The sequence below is a fragment of the Rhinichthys klamathensis genome, unplaced genomic scaffold, assembly GCF_029890125.1.
Source record: "Rhinichthys klamathensis goyatoka isolate OS25496 unplaced genomic scaffold, OSU_Roscu_1.1 h1tg000191l_1, whole genome shotgun sequence".
Taxonomy (NCBI): domain Eukaryota; kingdom Metazoa; phylum Chordata; class Actinopteri; order Cypriniformes; family Leuciscidae; genus Rhinichthys; species Rhinichthys klamathensis.
Genome location: NW_026606717.1, coordinates 334,675 through 351,372, shown reverse-complemented (window position 1 = coordinate 351,372; position 16,698 = coordinate 334,675). Strand labels below are relative to the sequence as shown.

The following is a 16,698-nucleotide window of genomic DNA, read 5'->3' as shown; positions in this document are numbered from 1 at the left end:
TTGGTTTATCGCTTGTAAGGTCGCGCGCACAAGCAAAAGTTACTGTACTGTTCAGATTGTTATGCATTTAGATTTGACAAAATCTTAATACATAGATTAATTGAACATGAAAATAAACAAAAAATAATAAATGAATAAAACAAGACCATAAATACGCTTTAAGCATCATTTATTGAACTTTACAAGAAGAAAATACAAAGATCATGGCACTAAAGCCAGTTTGCAAATAAAAAACGTTAGGATTCAGATTCAGACATTAAGACAATTACATAGACCACAATGAAAGTTGCCCATTCAGACCTAGAAAAAAATGATCAATGATACTTGAACTTCCCTGAATCACTGAATATTTCAGTTCTGGATTATCTACAATCATAGTTTATCCACAAATAATGCTCCACTGCCCAGCTTTTCAAAGCACCTTTAAATCAATCAGAGGTGAAGCTTTAAGTCATTGGAAGGTGTGTGTAACATATCAATATATATCAACTAAAGTATTCAAAAATTTGAATGAAAGATTTGAGGTTAAAGCCTTTTTGATAATTAAAGGAATGCACAAACTGTGATTTCGAAAAACTGTTGATTTCAGATAGGAAATGGTTTTGTATCAAGTGACTGACTGAATAGGCTTACCTTAAACAAGGGCTTTCAAATACCCACAAAATAAATTTGACAAATTTGCAGCAGATGGTCCCCATGTTAAAGGTTTAGTTCACCCAAAAATTTAATTTCTGTCATTATTTACTCACCCTCATGTCGTTCCAAACCCGTAAGACCTTTGTTCATCTTTGGAACACAATTTAAGATATTTTTGATGAAATCTGAGAGGTTTCTGGACCAGCCATAGGCAGCAACGTCATTTAAATATTTAAGGCCCAGAAAGGTAGTAAAGACATCGTTAAAATAGTCCATGTGACTACAATGGTTCAACCTAAATGTTATGCAGTGACGATAACTTTGTGCGCAAAAAACAAACAAAAATAACGACTTTATTCAACAATTTATTCAACAAAGTCTCCTACGCTGATCACGTAGGTATCACAATGCAGCGCTTGTGGGTTGTACATCAGAATGCTGGCTCATTATTGGCCGACGCTGTTCACGTGAGCACCACGACGCATGCGTGTGATGCTGTCCCTGGAGCTAGCAAATAATGAGCCAGCATTCTGACGTAGAACCCAGAAGTTCTGCACTGAACAACGTTGAACAGAGGAAAATTGTTGAATAAAGTCATTGTTTTTGTTTGTTTTTTTGCACACAAAAAGTATTCTCATCGCTGCATAACATTAAGGTTGAACCATTGTAGTCACATGGACAATTTTAACTACGTCTTTGAAACTTTCAAGGCCCATAAAGGTTGTAATGACGTTGCTGCCTATGGCTGGTTCAGAAACCTCGGATTTCATCAAAAATATCTTAATTTGTGTTCTGAAGATGAACGAAGGTCTTACGGGTTTGGAACAAAATGAGGGCGAGTAATTAATGACAGAAATTTTATTTTTGGGTGATTTAAAACCTTAAAGCTGAAAGAGTTCATTTTGCTTATTCAAATCTGTAGGTGGACAACATCGTTCAAAAACATGCACAATCTTTACCCTGAGAGAACTAAAAAAAAAAAAAAAAAAAAATGTATGTTTTTCTTTTATGAGCAATTTGCAGAAGCAATCTGAATCAATAACCCTTCTCTTAAGAGTTAAAACTAAAATCAGTGTGTTGCAGTGGAATCTATGATCTTGTGAAGCTGAAATGGTGGTAGTAGACAAAGTTGAGGTGGATGTGAGCTGGACGCATTGGTTACTCACCTACGAGATCATTGCCCTACTTTTGGACAGCTCTGCACCCTTCTTAAGTATTCACAAACAGTTGGAGCGCCTCATCTCGCCAACTGGAAGTGCTTCAAAAAGACTAAATGCCAGAGAACAAGCCAAGGCAAATGTCAGCCATTCTTCCCTCTAACTGCGTGAGAAAACACTTGGAAATTTATTTCCAGCTCGACTTGAAAGCATACTGCCAGAAAACAAACCTTAAAGGCACTAAAACCTTTTATCTTGAGAATTTGGGACAAAAACTTTAACTCAAAAGATATGAAAAAAATCCAATGAATAACCCAGAAAAGAACTAGATTTTCTACAAATTAAGTTTCAGACAAAATACCAAACCATGAGCATTTTGGGGAAGCTAAATGAGCTGATTCTACTGCTCCAGGCTTAAAGAAAAAAAACAACAACACCACAATTCCCCCACAATAGGCACTGATCCAACCACATAGCAGAAAATATGTGCCATCCCCATTGTGTTGACTGTACTGTCAGTATAAACTGATGTGGGTCTGTTCTGAGCCTCTCTAGTAGGCGTGTTAGAATCATGGGGAAGTGTATAATCGAGGTGCAGGCGTGGTTGGGGGCAAATGGCTTTACCTTAGTGGGGAGCACGTCCGAGGCATTGTGGGGCGCTAATTCTCTTCCCCCGTCATGCTCAACTTGGCGTCCTGAGGCCGGGAGCCATTTTAGCTGTAGTTAGCGAAAAGGGAAAATGTGGCTGGAACAGCAGTAATAATAACAAGAGACATACACTATTTATAATAAACAAAACAGACAATTTACTGTGTAGAATAATTTGTGTGGAGTCCTGGTGTGCTGCAAAAAGCTACACCGCCACCACCTTTCCATCTACATTCTATCATACATCAAATTGAGAACATTAACACTACAGTGGTTTTTTGCCTGTGAAGTGTAATCAAAGAGAAGAAGTTGAATGTAGAGTGGTGAGATTATGGGTTGTGTGTGCTAAGTGAGATTTGTGTGTGTACCCCACCATATTTCTTTGGAATGAAAGACTGAAGACTGCCTGAGGGGCATTCTAGGAAAAGAGGACATACATAACATGATTAAACAAACCATTCTTTTTATCATACCTTCCAATTTCAATCATTATTCACTTTTATTGTGTCTGAAGGGAAGCTACTCAACTGTCATAACATCTGTATCACTGAAATTTTAGCAAAAAATATATTGCCGATAGTATGAATTTGAGTAGATTCCCTTCATACTTTACAAAAGTTTGAAACTTCTGGTACTAGTTACATGGACTTTAACCTGGATGAATTATTCACACACTTTCAGTTTATAATGTTATAACATGTATGTTTAATTGAATTGCCTAAAATGCTCAAACTGGGACAGCACATTTTTTTCCTTAAGAACAAAAATACAATTGTATGAAGCACTTCACTGTTTTTTCACTCGTTTAACCAATTGCCTTAACTAACTATATGTCAGGCCTGAACAAGTTTATCACCCTCCCCCCCTCCTCCTCCCCTCTAAATAACTGTTTCCACCCCAAAGCCCCTGAAATAACTTCACATGACTCGAATAATAAAGAGACTATAATAATGTGAACAAAATAAATGGTCAGAGAAACATAATAGTAATTGCATGGGGCTACTTTCAAAGGAAACAAGAACGTAAAAACCTCATTCTCTTTTAAAGACATTTGAGGGGTTACCACCCGTACTAGTAAGTCAATACTCCCAAGTATTCTGTCCATGTAAGAGAACGATGCAAGGCCAGAGATGGCAGTCGTTTGCTCTTTAAATCCTGCAAAACATGCATAATTGCTACTGGCAGGCTATAGAACCAGTTCTGTTTGCTATTTAGCAACAACGACATCCCGAACTCATTCAGAGTCAATATAGGTATCCAAATGGAAAACATTTAGAACATTAATATGCCTATCGAGCGACAAATTAAAGGTGTCCCTTTTGCAGTTAATCTGTCCTTACCTCTTTCGCGACAGGCGATTTTAATTTCAGTTTTATTGTAGTCGAACTGGGCAGGCGTAACCATCTGCACTAGTGAGGCAGTGGTTAGAGCGTTTAAGTACAGATGTGTATTTGTTTGGTACGGATTTACCTAAATATATCCATATGCACCACCCTTACTCAAATAGGACTATACAAAATAAGTATGATGTGCATGTGATTGTGGTGCTCATGTAAGCTAAGGGCTCAGCCAAACTGTTAACATTGTGTTCTCACTCACTCACACACACAGACTTCACACAGGTCCTCTTTATATTCTATCTAAACTATGCTGTCTTCCTAGTCGGTGTGAAATTTAACATCAGTCTAAGCCAAATACAATATACTGACAACAATTTGGATTAAGATATTCGACTGAGACTTGCTCCTTTGCTAAACCATGAATTTAATAAAACTGTACCTTAGCTGACGTACTTGGTTTTACAAAAGTCTGTACAAAAAAAAAAAAAAGGTTATTTTTACAAGGCAGTCTTTTGACTTCAGAGAATGTTTGACCCAACACAATGGTCAAAGGGTATTTTATCTATAAAACTGACAGCTAATGTAATTCTGAGCACTTCGAAAAAATAAGGGGGGAAAAAAACGAGAGGGGCTCAGAATCAAAATGGCCTTGTAAACTTCTACATTCTGTACATAATGACATATTTGACATTATGCGGGGGAAAGATAACTGCGAAACTAAAATAAAAATTCAATTTATCCCTTTCCTCCAGTTTATTTTGTCATGTAGGACCAAAACTGACGCACGCACACATTTTCACAGCCATACACGTGTGCACACACTCATGTAATGGGGGCTATCGATATGGGGACTCAGATGTGTGTTGGTGAGAGTAATCAGGATGGCGTAGGAGGGGCTCCTTGTGTGCTGAAGTTGGCTCATACACTCTTGGTGAAGCTGTGGTGCCAGGGGCGGCCATCTGTTGCGGATCCATTGGGCCTGGAGGCACCATAGGCATCGGAGGAGGTGGCGGTGGAGGCGGCGGATAGCTGTACTGGTACTGCTGGTAATGTTGGTACTGCTGGTATTGTTGGTACTGTTGGAACTGCTGGTACTGTTGGTAGTACTCTGCATAGCACCTAGTATGAAGAAAGAATAAATAATATTGTATATTTAATTCATATTGTTTATATACATATATAAAATATTTTATGCATCATTACGTAGCAAGACAATTATGCCTTTACCTTGCAATTGGGTCTCCATTTTTAACTGCAGGTAATTCTGGACCACCAGGTGGTGTTGGGAGCAGGGCCCGTCGTTTGGGTCGTGTCTGGGAGAACGGCTGGGGAACCGGGTCAGGCAGTAATGGGGCCGAGCGCCGTATTGGACTTCGGTCTCGGTCGGATTTGGTCACAGCCTGCTGTTCGGCCAGAACTTGTTGTCCCTGCTCAAAGAATCGGGCCCGAGCGGCTTCAAACATTGCTTGGGGGTCAGGCTCTGTGCCTCCCATGGTCCCATAAGCTGGACTGGCACCGTACAGAGAGGAATTTGCTCCGTAGGCAGGGTTAATTGCGGTAGCGCCCGGAGGAGCTTCTCCTTCAGTGGGGTAGCCATTCCTAGCCTGGCTTGTCGTCGAGCTGAACATCTGGTCTGCGACAGCACTGTAGACTTGACTTGCCAAGGCCCCGTAGACCGCGGCACTGACAGGTTTGCCATCAACCCTGGAAGTGGTCAAGTCTTTCAGAGCTGCAAATGTCGGGTCAGTGCTCGCAGTGTTGTAGAAAGAGTTGTGGACACTCTGCTGCACCTGAAGAGGAAGCCCAGCAGCGGCGGCAGCAGCTGCAGCTAAGACAGCAGCCTGACTCTGGTGGTGCTCCATGGGAGGCCTGTTGATTGGGCATTCTCCTGCAAAGTGGCCATGCGCACCACAGCTGGCACAAGGGACCTTATTTGTGGTCTGCTGTACCTTCGAGAGCTCCACTGCGAGCGGACGTCCCATAAATGAGGTCCCGTGAAGACCCTCAATGGCTTGATCTGCATCCTCTTTGCGCTCCATGTGCACAAAGGCGTAGCCTGTTAAAGAGGAGAGCTTTGCTGCAAGAGAACAAGTTGTAATGTCATATAACACCAATATGTATGCACTGATATAAAGCAGGTGTATTATAAACACACTTACTCTTTACTTTGTCACAATCAAGAACTTTGCCGTATGCCGAGAAGAGCTCATACAGGTCTTCAACTGAACAAGAAGCACACAGGTTCCCCACAAATACTTTGGTGGAATTGAGGGGCCTCCCTTTGGATTCCTCAACTACAAGGCTCCGGCCACGGTACTCTCGACCATTCAGATCACGGATGGCACGGTCAGCAGCCCCTTCTCCCTGCAGATGGACAAAGGCAAACTGCCTCAGTACAGTTAAGTGCACCACTTCTCCATAAGGGGCAAAAAGTGCTATTAGGTCATCTTGTGTGGTTTCCAAATCCAGATTCCCAACAAAGAGCTTCACTGCGTTGCTGTCGTCCATTGCACCCCAGAATACCTAGAAATAGGGAACAAGCCTTATTTCTTACTTTTTGGCGGCAAGAACCAATTCATACTAAAACTAAACGGGTCTGAAATTTGAGGAGGTCTTATCAAACGTAAATTGAATAGGTTCAGCTTAATAAAGAGCACCGAGACACCGAAAATCAAATTACACACGGTTTCCACTCCACTGGCCCACTTTTCCATTGTTTTTTGTAAATGTGGTAAATATGCTTGGCCGTTGTGCTTAAATTATTTATTTTAAATGATTTGACTTAAGTTCAAAAAGTTTTAACATTAAAAACCGCGTCTCTAGGCCTTGGGTGGCTTATTAATTCCACTAACATGCATTTCGCATTTTTAAACGCAAAAACGCGTTTTGTGTGAAAAGCCCCATAATAGTTCGTCTCGCCACTCGTATGTGGTGATAGACACAATAGAAAAAGGCAAAATACAAAAATCTCCGACAATTACAGTTATTTAACAAAAAACATTGTAGCCCGCCAGATGCGGGGACGCGCTGCTAATCTGAGCTGCGCAGTAGCTTCTAGAAAGCGCTGAGCTCACCGAGTTTAGCTAATGTCAACTGGCGGTGATTTACACGCATAGTGTTAGCCAGCTGACTTTAAACAGCTTCCTCGAAACATTCGCACCTGCCAGCCTCATAAGACGCGCCATTTGTGTTCATATAAGCCTTAAAGGAATTTTAAAAATCGCATAATTAGCACGCGCGTAGTTTGCTAGCCACGCGCTAAGCTTGTTAGCAACCATAAACAAGGAAATACAAAAATGAACGCTCATCATACTCACTGTTAAAACAATTCAGGGGAAGCGGGAACAAATACGACCAAAAGCTAATGAATAGAGTCGAAGCGCTAAGTTATCAACACGACAAAAATGTTTTGTCGACCCTCTCTCTTACCGAACGCGGTGGACAGACTTCATATCCGTTTCCCGACTGTTTGACGGTGTGACAGTCGTCCGGTCCGTGCGAGTGCAAATAATAGGTGGAAGGATCCGGAATTTGTCATTATAAAGTAGCTAAGTTATACTTAAATAGGGAACGTTCACAATTTCATAGGGAAGAACGTTGTTTTTCAAGTATTGGAAATACGTGCATGGGATGCACAAAGAGAAACTGAATGGCAGCCAGATGCATAAACATAAAGTCCCCATAAAACATGGCAATAAATTATATAATTATATTTCTCTCTCTTTGTGTTCGTAGTTCCTTCGTATGTTATTGCGCGCCACAGCAACGCATGCGCATGCCCAGGTATGAAACACTACTTGTCATGTACGAGAACGCGCTCGCCTGGAAAACACATGTGTACGAGAAGACGAAACAGACAGTGTGAATCACAGTTTCACACAGACTCCTGTTGGTATCTTTTTAAACGTGTGCATGATGGAATAACAAGCAAAACCCCCCTAATTATATATTCCCGGACTTTCCACATTTCCAAAAGTAATTCAGAGCATTTCATGGATCTGACACTTTGGGAAAAGTCACGAAGTAACTTAGTGTAGTTTGTTCTTTTTGAATAGCAGCGACTGATGAACAGAGGTAAGTGGCTCTTCTTCTCTATCTCTTTTAAATATGGTCATGTGTTATGACTATAGTGTTTTAGTGCCAGGTTATATTTACAGTACAGTAAAACATTAACCCTCTTCTAGAGAACTGAGAGTGTTAAATAATGAAGATTGTGTTTAATAAAGACTTTTCACTGATCATATTGACAAAGATTCGCATTGTCAAGATTTATCTATTGCATTCTCCTATTTTACACGTATCAGTGTTTCTTTTTTTAATACTAATCTAAACACACACACATAGAGCCTATATTAACCTACACATTTGCGGAAGTCGCGTAGTCTATTGGACTGGGCTGTCAAATTATATTGTTTCAAATATGTTTCTTTTATAACGTTTGTAGCAGTTACATTCTTTTAAACACATTCATCTGTTTATATTTATTATTATTATTATTAGTCTGTTGTTGAATCATTAGTAAATTGCTATGTAATGTATGCATCCCATTACTCTGGCTATACTGTTCCCAGTCTTTATATAAAAATGGCGCAGTATCTAAGTACTTATTACTTTATACAGTACATTTTTATAATTTTTTTAATAAAAAGACATATCCACTGTCATTCCCTTTAGTGCTGTATCCAGTTACAATTCCTGAAAATATCTGGTTCAGGCAACAATTAAAAAACCTCAGCCTGCATTACAGAACAGAGATAATAGCAGCTCTTTCCCAGTGCATACTTAAAGGCTTCCTTCTTACCAGTCTGGACTTGCTCTGCTCATGCCAAGGCATAAATGAGGCAGCAATCATTTCAGAGCTCAGGCGGACAGGACTACAGTTTTCCCACCCTTATTTATCCATTAAAACTGAATTCACCATTGGAATGGTTAAGGACATAGAAGAATGTTCAAGGAGAGATGTTGGCCTAAGGTGTTTGGCATACTCTCATTTGTTACAGCATTTATTTTTTCTTTTGAAAAACTAGTTTTTCCAAATCAATATTTGCCAAATCAAAAGTAGTGCGGCCTAACCAGGAATCCACGTTGTTTTCATGCAATAATTTATTAAACATCCCATATTTAGATTTTTTTATTAATTAAAAGATAAATAAAACATTTTATACGTTTTGTTTTGGTCAAATGTAGTAACCCAAATAAAAAGTTTTTTTGACTCATGACTTAAAAACTTGATGATATTTGCAAAATATGAGTCATGAATTAAAAATATTTTCTTTCTTTTTAAAAGTAATAATTAAGTCAACTACTAATTAAGTACACACAGACGTATTCAAGGTGCAAGTAGTGGTTAGACCACTTAAAGTATTAGTAGAAAAGGCTACACTTTTTTTCACGTTTCATACTTTATTGCCCCATAAGCAGACTTGTTAAAATATTATTATAAAGTATTATTAGAGGCATATCTCAGTTGGCCTTTTGTTTTACTAATGAATCTACAACATTCTGGGGGATTGTTTTTCTACAAGGAACCAAATAGTCCCTTGAGAGGAAAGTTTTAATATATCACTCTTTTAATATAGTTTTTACCCATATGTTCTTTATCTTCCAAGTAACGTCAAAATTATAATAATACTTATTTACCTTTTGCAAAAAAACAACCTTTACATTTATGCATTTTGGCAGACACTTTTATCAAAAAGCCTCTTGCATTCACTTGCATTCAAAGTATTTAGACTACATTTTATCAGTTCTTCTCAGTTGAGCCTAGTTTGTAGAATGAAGTTTTGGAAAAGGTATCTGGCCTTTCCTAAATTTTAACAGTGGAGGCGTGTGTGTCCGTGGGTAGGAATGCCCAGTGGAATATGTAAGCCTCTGTTGCCATAGCAGCCATTGGCTCTTGCCAAAAAGTATTCCATACTGGCCCACACAAAGTCAACCTGCTACCTAACCTCACTCAACTAGTGAACAAGTAACTTTAAGAGTCAGCATTAGATACTAAAGAGTGTTCCTTATATAAGATGTATCAGTGAAAAAAGAAAGTTTTCAAATAATGTATCCACTCCTGTATTTTTTGTATTTGTATTTTTTAAATAGAACTGATTCGCGTCATGATAAAATGCCTTTATTACACTAATACTTCTCGAAAATGTAATTCTCAGTTCCTCTTCACCTTGCATCACATTTGGTATAAATGATGCTTCTGTTGTTTCTTCTTTAAGAACAATGCAAGTGTTTTTTGAATGGTCTGTGTGAATGCAGAACAAAAACGGTAGAGATGTGGTATTAGTCAGACTGTGACACACCGTTCTCACATGGCCGGGAGAAAAACAGAGCCAGCGAGGGAGTTTCCCATAGCCATTGAAAAGCAACGTTCAGAAGGAATAAGTAGGCACATGATTGTGTGAAAATAGCCATTCTAGGAAAAACAGTGACAAAATGTATGAGAAACACACATGAGAAAAAACTAAGATGTGTACATGAATAATTTACTGTAAGACAGGTCTAAGTCACTGACTTACAGACATCCTCCAAAACTGGTCAGAACTTCCTTTTTTTGTCAATTGCCAATGTGAACATTCACAAAGAGGAGAAACAGAGATTCATTGTCAAAGGAGTTGAGATCTCGCTGTCATTCAGAAGATGCAGGGTGACCCTGTGTACGACTATCCTGACTCTCGGCCCGTGGGGGACCGACGGGCTTGTCCACAGAGAGGATCCCAGAGGAGCATCAGTGTACTGGACCGGCTCTTGCTGACGCACCCTGTGTGGCTCCAGCTCTCGGGTAACTCGGCTACAGCTCTACACATCCTGCGGCGTGAGCCACCCGGGGTGAGCAAGCACATTCCAAACACCACCTGCTTTGAAAAGAGACAGATAGCCTACGATCAAACTTTAACACCATTCTTGGAAACTTGTGTTACCTTGCAGACGTTCCTGGTGCGCAAGTCCAGTACATCACAGAAAAAAATGCTGTGTGTCCGGCTGGCGGATGACAGCACGCCGTCCTTCATTAAACAGGTTGTCATTCGAGAAGAGGACTCGGGTGAGTTTGTTAATAAATTACTCTTGTCATCTTGAATACATTTTAAGCAAGTAAGCAATACAGCTTGAAAAGAAAAATACATTTAGTACAATTAGTTGGCCATACTATTCTGTTAATTTTATGTCAACATTAGTCATCGCCTTTTGGTGCCTAAACCATTTCCTTTTTATTAACAGCCTTCTCTTTAGAAAGCTCAGCTATCAGTTTCCCAGATCTGTGCAGACTCGTTGCCTTCTACTGTGTCAGTCGGTATGCATTAGTATTTACTATGTTCTATCTACAACAACAGCAAGACACTCCCTAAATATGATATTTTTATTCCATTATTTTGGACCTGTATTTTAGGGATGTGCTTCCTTTCACTCTGGAGCTGCCTGAAGCAATAGCCAAGTCTTCCTCACACAAACAGTTGGAGTCAATCTCTCATATGGGTGTGGGTAGGTACAACTTTGATTATCTGTTGAAATGAATTGAAGGTTTGAAAGGCGCTTTCTGTCGGGCATTTTATGATGCTTATACACCAATCCCAGAATTATAGGTAGAGCATAGGTTCTTGTAGATTTTATTTTTGTATTGTACAAAAAAAAGTGGCAAAAGTTTCAGGTCAGTTTTTTTTTGGTAAAGAAATTAATACTTTTATTCAGCAAATATGCATTAAATTCAGCAAAGGGGATAGTAAAGAAATGTATAATGTTACAAAAGATGTCAATTTAAAATAAATATTGTTCTTTTGAACGCTCTATTCATCAAAGAATCCTTAAAAAACTGCAACACTGTTTTCACAAAAATATTAACCAGCACAACTGTTTTCAGCATTACAATAAGAAATGTTTCTTGAGCAGTAAATCAGCATATTAGAATGATTTCTGAAGGATCATGTGACTCTGAAGACTGGAGTAATGATGCTGAAAATTCCGTTTCACAGTTCCAGTAGTGGGATTGAATGTGAGATTGAATAAGTGCACTCAATAACGTCCACAATGGTTTCAGACACGCAAATGCTTGTTCCCGCAAATAGTGCCCTATTTAAAGTTTTTTGGCTTTTAGTATGAATATGTTAGCCTTACTGTTATATATAAGCTAGAGTGCTCCAAAACAATGACAAAATTCGCATTTAAAAGACCAAACCCAACATTGAAAATGAAAATCAGGTTGATGTCAGAATCAAACGCCAGCTTGACATTAATCTCCAATGTTTGACAGATGTTGTATTGTGGTTGAAAATGAAAATCGGGTTGACGTCAGAAACCAACATCAGTCGAGTTCTGCCGTCAAACCAACTTTCATTTCCAACCAAAATCCAACGTCTGTCCGACGTCGGATGTTGATGTCAATCTGACGTTGAGTTCTGACGTCATCCCGACTTTCATTTCCAACCAAAATCATGCCCTGACTGACGTTACTACTTTCTACTCAAGGACCTTGACAGAAATGTAGTGGAGTAAAAAGTATGATATTTGTCTTTCAAATGTAGTGAAGTTAAAGTCAAACGTTTCCAGAAAAAAATAATACTCAAGTAAAGTACAGATACTCAAAAAGTGTATTAAGTACAGTACTCAAGTAAATGTACTTTGTTACTGTCCACCTCTGCTCAAACGATTTTAGAGTTCATAAATGTCATCATAAAACATGTTCATCATAATCTCGATGCCCTTCTGTACTCCACAGAGTTCTGGAGTTCTCACTTAAATGTCCGAGGTCCTCGTAATGAACCTCCTGCCGCTGACAAACTCTTGCCCCCAACTCCAAGCCCAGAAGACTGCTCAGCGCCCATCAACCTAAACCCCACCCCATTCCAGGAGCTTTGCCCAATCCAAACACGGAGTCCCTGTGAGCTGAATTACGGGGGAGGCAAAGGTTTATGCTTCGTCAACCCCCTCTTCCTACAAGACTACCCTGGTCGCAACGCCATGCGAAGACGTCATCATTTCAAAACCAGCATAAAGGTTCGAGTCTCCACTGAAAATTCCAGCCCCCTGTCACCACCTGTCATCCCACCACCTCCACCACCGTTACTGGCTAAAGCCAAATGCAAAGCAAGATTAAAAGCTTTAAAAAAGACGACCCCACCTGTTGCAGTTCAGGCTGGTGAGGAAGCTATCAAGAAGACTGAGCAGGAAGACACAGACTATATGCAACCTTGTGTAGTGTCTCAGAAGAAGACCATGGTCACCCCTACTCTTTCACCCACTGCTGAAGAAGACGACTATCAGATGCCCAAGGCTCTTCAGAAGGTAGAGACATTTCAGCACTGATTTTACGGGACATTTTAGTTTAGTTTATGTGTTTTCTTGACTGTCTTTTTGCGCTTTTAGGCCCAGATGAAAATCCTGGAGCAGAAAGGACAGGAAGAAGAAGAGGATGAGGAGGAAGAGCTTGTTCTGGAACAGCGACACGCACCGTCCCTTAGTGAGCTGGACAGCAGCAGTTCGCTTAGCAGCCTCGACGAGACTGAGGAGAGTCCCGAGCGTCCTCCCCTCATGCGAGGAACTAGCAACCCGGTTATGTCGCCTCCCAGGAAGTCCATGTCCGCCCTGCGCAAGATGAGCGCCGCCTTCATATCCTTTTTCGCCCCAGAGAAGCGAGTGGCGCGGATGGTGGAGGACCTGTCTCGTGATCGCCGCATGGCGTTTGGCGCTCTGGTTCAGGACTTCCTGCGGCAGCAGAGAGAGGCACTGAAGCCCCAGTGCTTGACCTCTCCTGTACAGCTGCTGCAGGATTTGCGCCTCTTCATCAGTCAGGCCAAAGCGTTTCTTCTGGAGTGTGGAGAGCTTGAACCTCCAATAGAAACTCTTCTGACTGAGAACGAGAAAGGTATTTAAATCAGTATGATTTAATGTAATAATGTTGTCAGTATCATTCAAACAAGTTAAATGGTGAAATACCACTGTATTTTCCTGTGTGCAGACCAAGCGCTGGAGAAAGCCATGTTCCGCTGTGTGCTGAAGCCTCTGAAGCCTCAGATTGATGCGGCTCTTCGGACCCTGCACAAACAAGATGGTTCCTTCCAGAGAATGACGGACAACTTGCAAAGAGCCAAAGGAGCCTCACCGCAGAAGCTCTTTGGGGTTCAGGTGGGCGTTCCTGACGCCCAGGGCATTGAGAAAATTAAGCACAAGTTGACTCTAATGCAGCGGGCTTACTCACCCATTGACAAAGTGCTGCTACTCCTGCAGATCTGCAAACTCATTTACAAAGCCATGAAAAACAAATCAGGTAATGAAGGTCTTAAATAGCTTTGGTTTATTTTATGCATGTAGATTTATTTGTGCACATACACTACCGTTCAAAAGTTTGGGGTCAGTAAGATATTTTTTAAAGTCCCCCTGTAATCAATAATTGTATCCCTTAAAGGGGTGATGAACTGAGAAATCAAATTTTCCTTGAGCTTTTGACATCTAAGAGGTCATCAAATTATAAGAATATCCTGTAAGTTTCAGAACTGAAAACGTCCTTATTAGTCCAATAAAAGCTTTTATTGACACCAGGCTCAGCAAACGACTCGTTTTTCAAAGTGGGGAACTATGACGACAAAGAGGATAAAACTCCACCCCCGCAGAAGAAGATCAACGCCTACTTCAACACGGCCGGTTTAGCCCCGCCCACCGATTCGCGCATTACACGAAACTATTATCCACTCACAGCAGTGGGTGTTTACTTCCAAGTCTTCAATGCGAGACGCCCATAAAAACCGAGCGTTTTTGAGCTAGGCTCAAAACTAGAGTAGAAAATAGCCTATTACTCATTCATTTGGATGTTTTTGAATGTAAAAACCAAGCGAACGTCATAAGTTGACCTCAGACAACAATATAAAACAATTTAAAAAGCAAGTTCAAGACCCCTTTAAAACTCATTTTTGATCACCAAAATTACATAAACTTTTTTTCCTTTAAAATAGCTTGAATGTAACTACAACGTTGCCTCATTTAGTATACACGGTTCTATGAATATGCAAATTATCCCCGCCTCAACTCACTCACACCAGCTCAGAGATCCACTCATTGATGATCACACGTTGACGTGATTGGTTACAAGGTAGTTTGTGACGTCAGAAACACCAGGGATTTTAAACCGTGTTTTTGAGTCTGTCTTTGGTCCAATCTATGGTGTTGACATGAATTTGCACATGGTTTGTCTTAAAGCATATTAACAACACCACATAGACATATAAACAACATTAAAAGCTGGATTTTCACCACAGGGGGACTTAAAATGTTTTTGAAAAAGTCTTTAATGCTCACCAGGGCTGAATAAAAAATACAGTAAAAACAGTAATATTTGTGAAATATTGTTAACATTTTTAAATGTAATTTATTCCTGTGATGCAAAGCTGAATTTTCAGCATCATTACTCCAGTCTTCAGTGTCACATGATCCTTCAGAAATAATTTTAATATGCTGATTTTCTGCCCAAGAAACATTTCTTATTATTATCAATGTTGAAAACTGTTGTGCTGCCAAGTTTTTTTTGTGGAACCCATGCTAAATTTTTTCAGGATTCTTCAAAAGAATGGCATTTATTTGGAATAGAAATCTTTTGCAAGATTATAAACGTCTTTACGGTCACTATTGATCAATGTAATGAGTCCTTGCTATCTGTATTTAAAAAAAAACAGGTCAGGAATTTGGAGCAGATGACTTCCTGCCCGCTCTATCCTATGTGATGGTCCTGTGCAATATGCCAGAGATCTCTCTGGAGGTGGAGTATATGATGGAACTTTTGGAAAGCTCTTGGCTTACAGGAGAAGGTATGGATAAATGCTTTAGCTAATTATTATTGTTTATTTGTATTATTATTAATCATTGTTATTATTGTCTTGAAGGGGGGTACTATCTGACAAGTCTCTATGCCAGTCTGAGTCTGATTCAGAGTCAGCCAGAGGATGTGCCACCCAACGGCCTCACAAACCAGGCCAGAGAGTCTCTGAAAGAATGGAGTCGGCGTCGGAGCAACGAAACCACAAATCAGAAAGACAACAAATTGCCCCAGGTCAGATATACTGGTTGAACAAAGCAAAGTACATCATCACTTGCTGAATCATGCATTAAAGTTTATATCAAAAGTAGCAACAAAAAACAAGAGCTCTATGTGTTGTTTCTATGCCACAGAGATTTATAAAGGTGCTGTTTCAAGATGATGACCGTAGCATAGTGAAAACTCTAATGTGGAAGACTGCGCTCGACGGTGAGGCTATGGCTCAGCTCTGTGCTTTGAAGTTTGGGGTGGACCGGCCGGAGGATTACAGCCTGTACTGGAGGAAAGACGGGGAGTTAACACCTCTCCCGTCCAACACCCAGGTTCAAGACCTGCAGAGCATGGGCGCGAGTGGGGTTCCCCTTATTTACCAGGTGTCCAATCAGGCTGAAAGTTCCCAGAAGCTGAACAGAGGGGGCGCAGTCGATCTCACAGAGGAGGCTTCATAATATAGGGCTTTTTTTGAATGCTACAAGTAGGTCATAGCAAATTCTGTATTTTATACAGCATGCCTGGTTTCTCACATAAAAGCTGATATAATAATAATAATATGCTTGTAACGGAGCTCAAAAATGATTTAAGCTGTATTTCCACTGAATTAATTTAATGTTGACTGCAAGATTACACTCTTAGAAAATAAAGGTTCTTTATTGGCATCTGGTTCCATGAAGAACCTTCAACATCCACTGAACCTTTTCATTCCACAAAATGTTCTTTATAGTAAAAAAGGTTCTTTATATTATTATTCATTAATATTATTCACACTAAGAAGAAAAAAAAACAATTATTTGAAGAACAGTTGACTGAAAGGTTCTGTGGGACGCCAAAATTGATCTTCTATGGTATTGCAGCAAAATCCCTCTTTTGAAACTTAAATTTTTAAGAGTGCAAGATGTAAAAT

The 16,698-nt window shown here is 40.0% G+C and overlaps 2 protein-coding genes across 3 annotated transcripts; one reads left to right on the top strand and one right to left on the bottom strand.

Moving 5' to 3' along the window:
• Positions 1-152: 152 nt before the first annotated feature.
• On the bottom strand, positions 153-7,363 carry rbm14a (RNA binding motif protein 14a). 2 transcript variants are annotated; one of them, XR_008808079.1, is made up of 6 exons: positions 7,099-7,274; positions 5,941-6,304; positions 5,009-5,858; positions 2,418-4,900; positions 1,803-1,905; positions 153-421 (listed from the first exon to the last, which is right to left on the bottom strand). XR_008808079.1 is itself a non-coding variant. In XM_056261979.1 (4 exons), exons 2-4 carry the CDS (start codon positions 6,287-6,289, stop codon positions 4,618-4,620), a joined length of 1,482 nt encoding a protein of 493 aa, XP_056117954.1. In that variant the 5' UTR covers positions 6,290-6,304; positions 7,211-7,363; the 3' UTR covers positions 2,576-4,617. The 2 variants fall into 2 exon arrangements, 1 of the variants encoding a protein (XP_056117954.1); XM_056261979.1 differs by lacking the exons at positions 153-421; positions 1,803-1,905 and having other exon boundaries at positions 2,576-4,900; positions 7,211-7,363.
• A 2,952-nt stretch (positions 7,364-10,315) lies between these two features.
• Positions 10,316-16,431, top strand: rin1a (Ras and Rab interactor 1a). The gene is made up of 10 exons (XM_056261977.1): positions 10,316-10,609; positions 10,709-10,823; positions 11,000-11,072; positions 11,169-11,260; positions 12,492-13,057; positions 13,145-13,637; positions 13,731-14,039; positions 15,439-15,570; positions 15,646-15,812; positions 15,932-16,431. Exons 1-10 carry the CDS (start codon positions 10,421-10,423, stop codon positions 16,244-16,246), a joined length of 2,451 nt encoding a protein of 816 aa, XP_056117952.1. The 5' UTR covers positions 10,316-10,420; the 3' UTR covers positions 16,247-16,431.
• Positions 16,432-16,698: the final 267 nt, after the last annotated feature.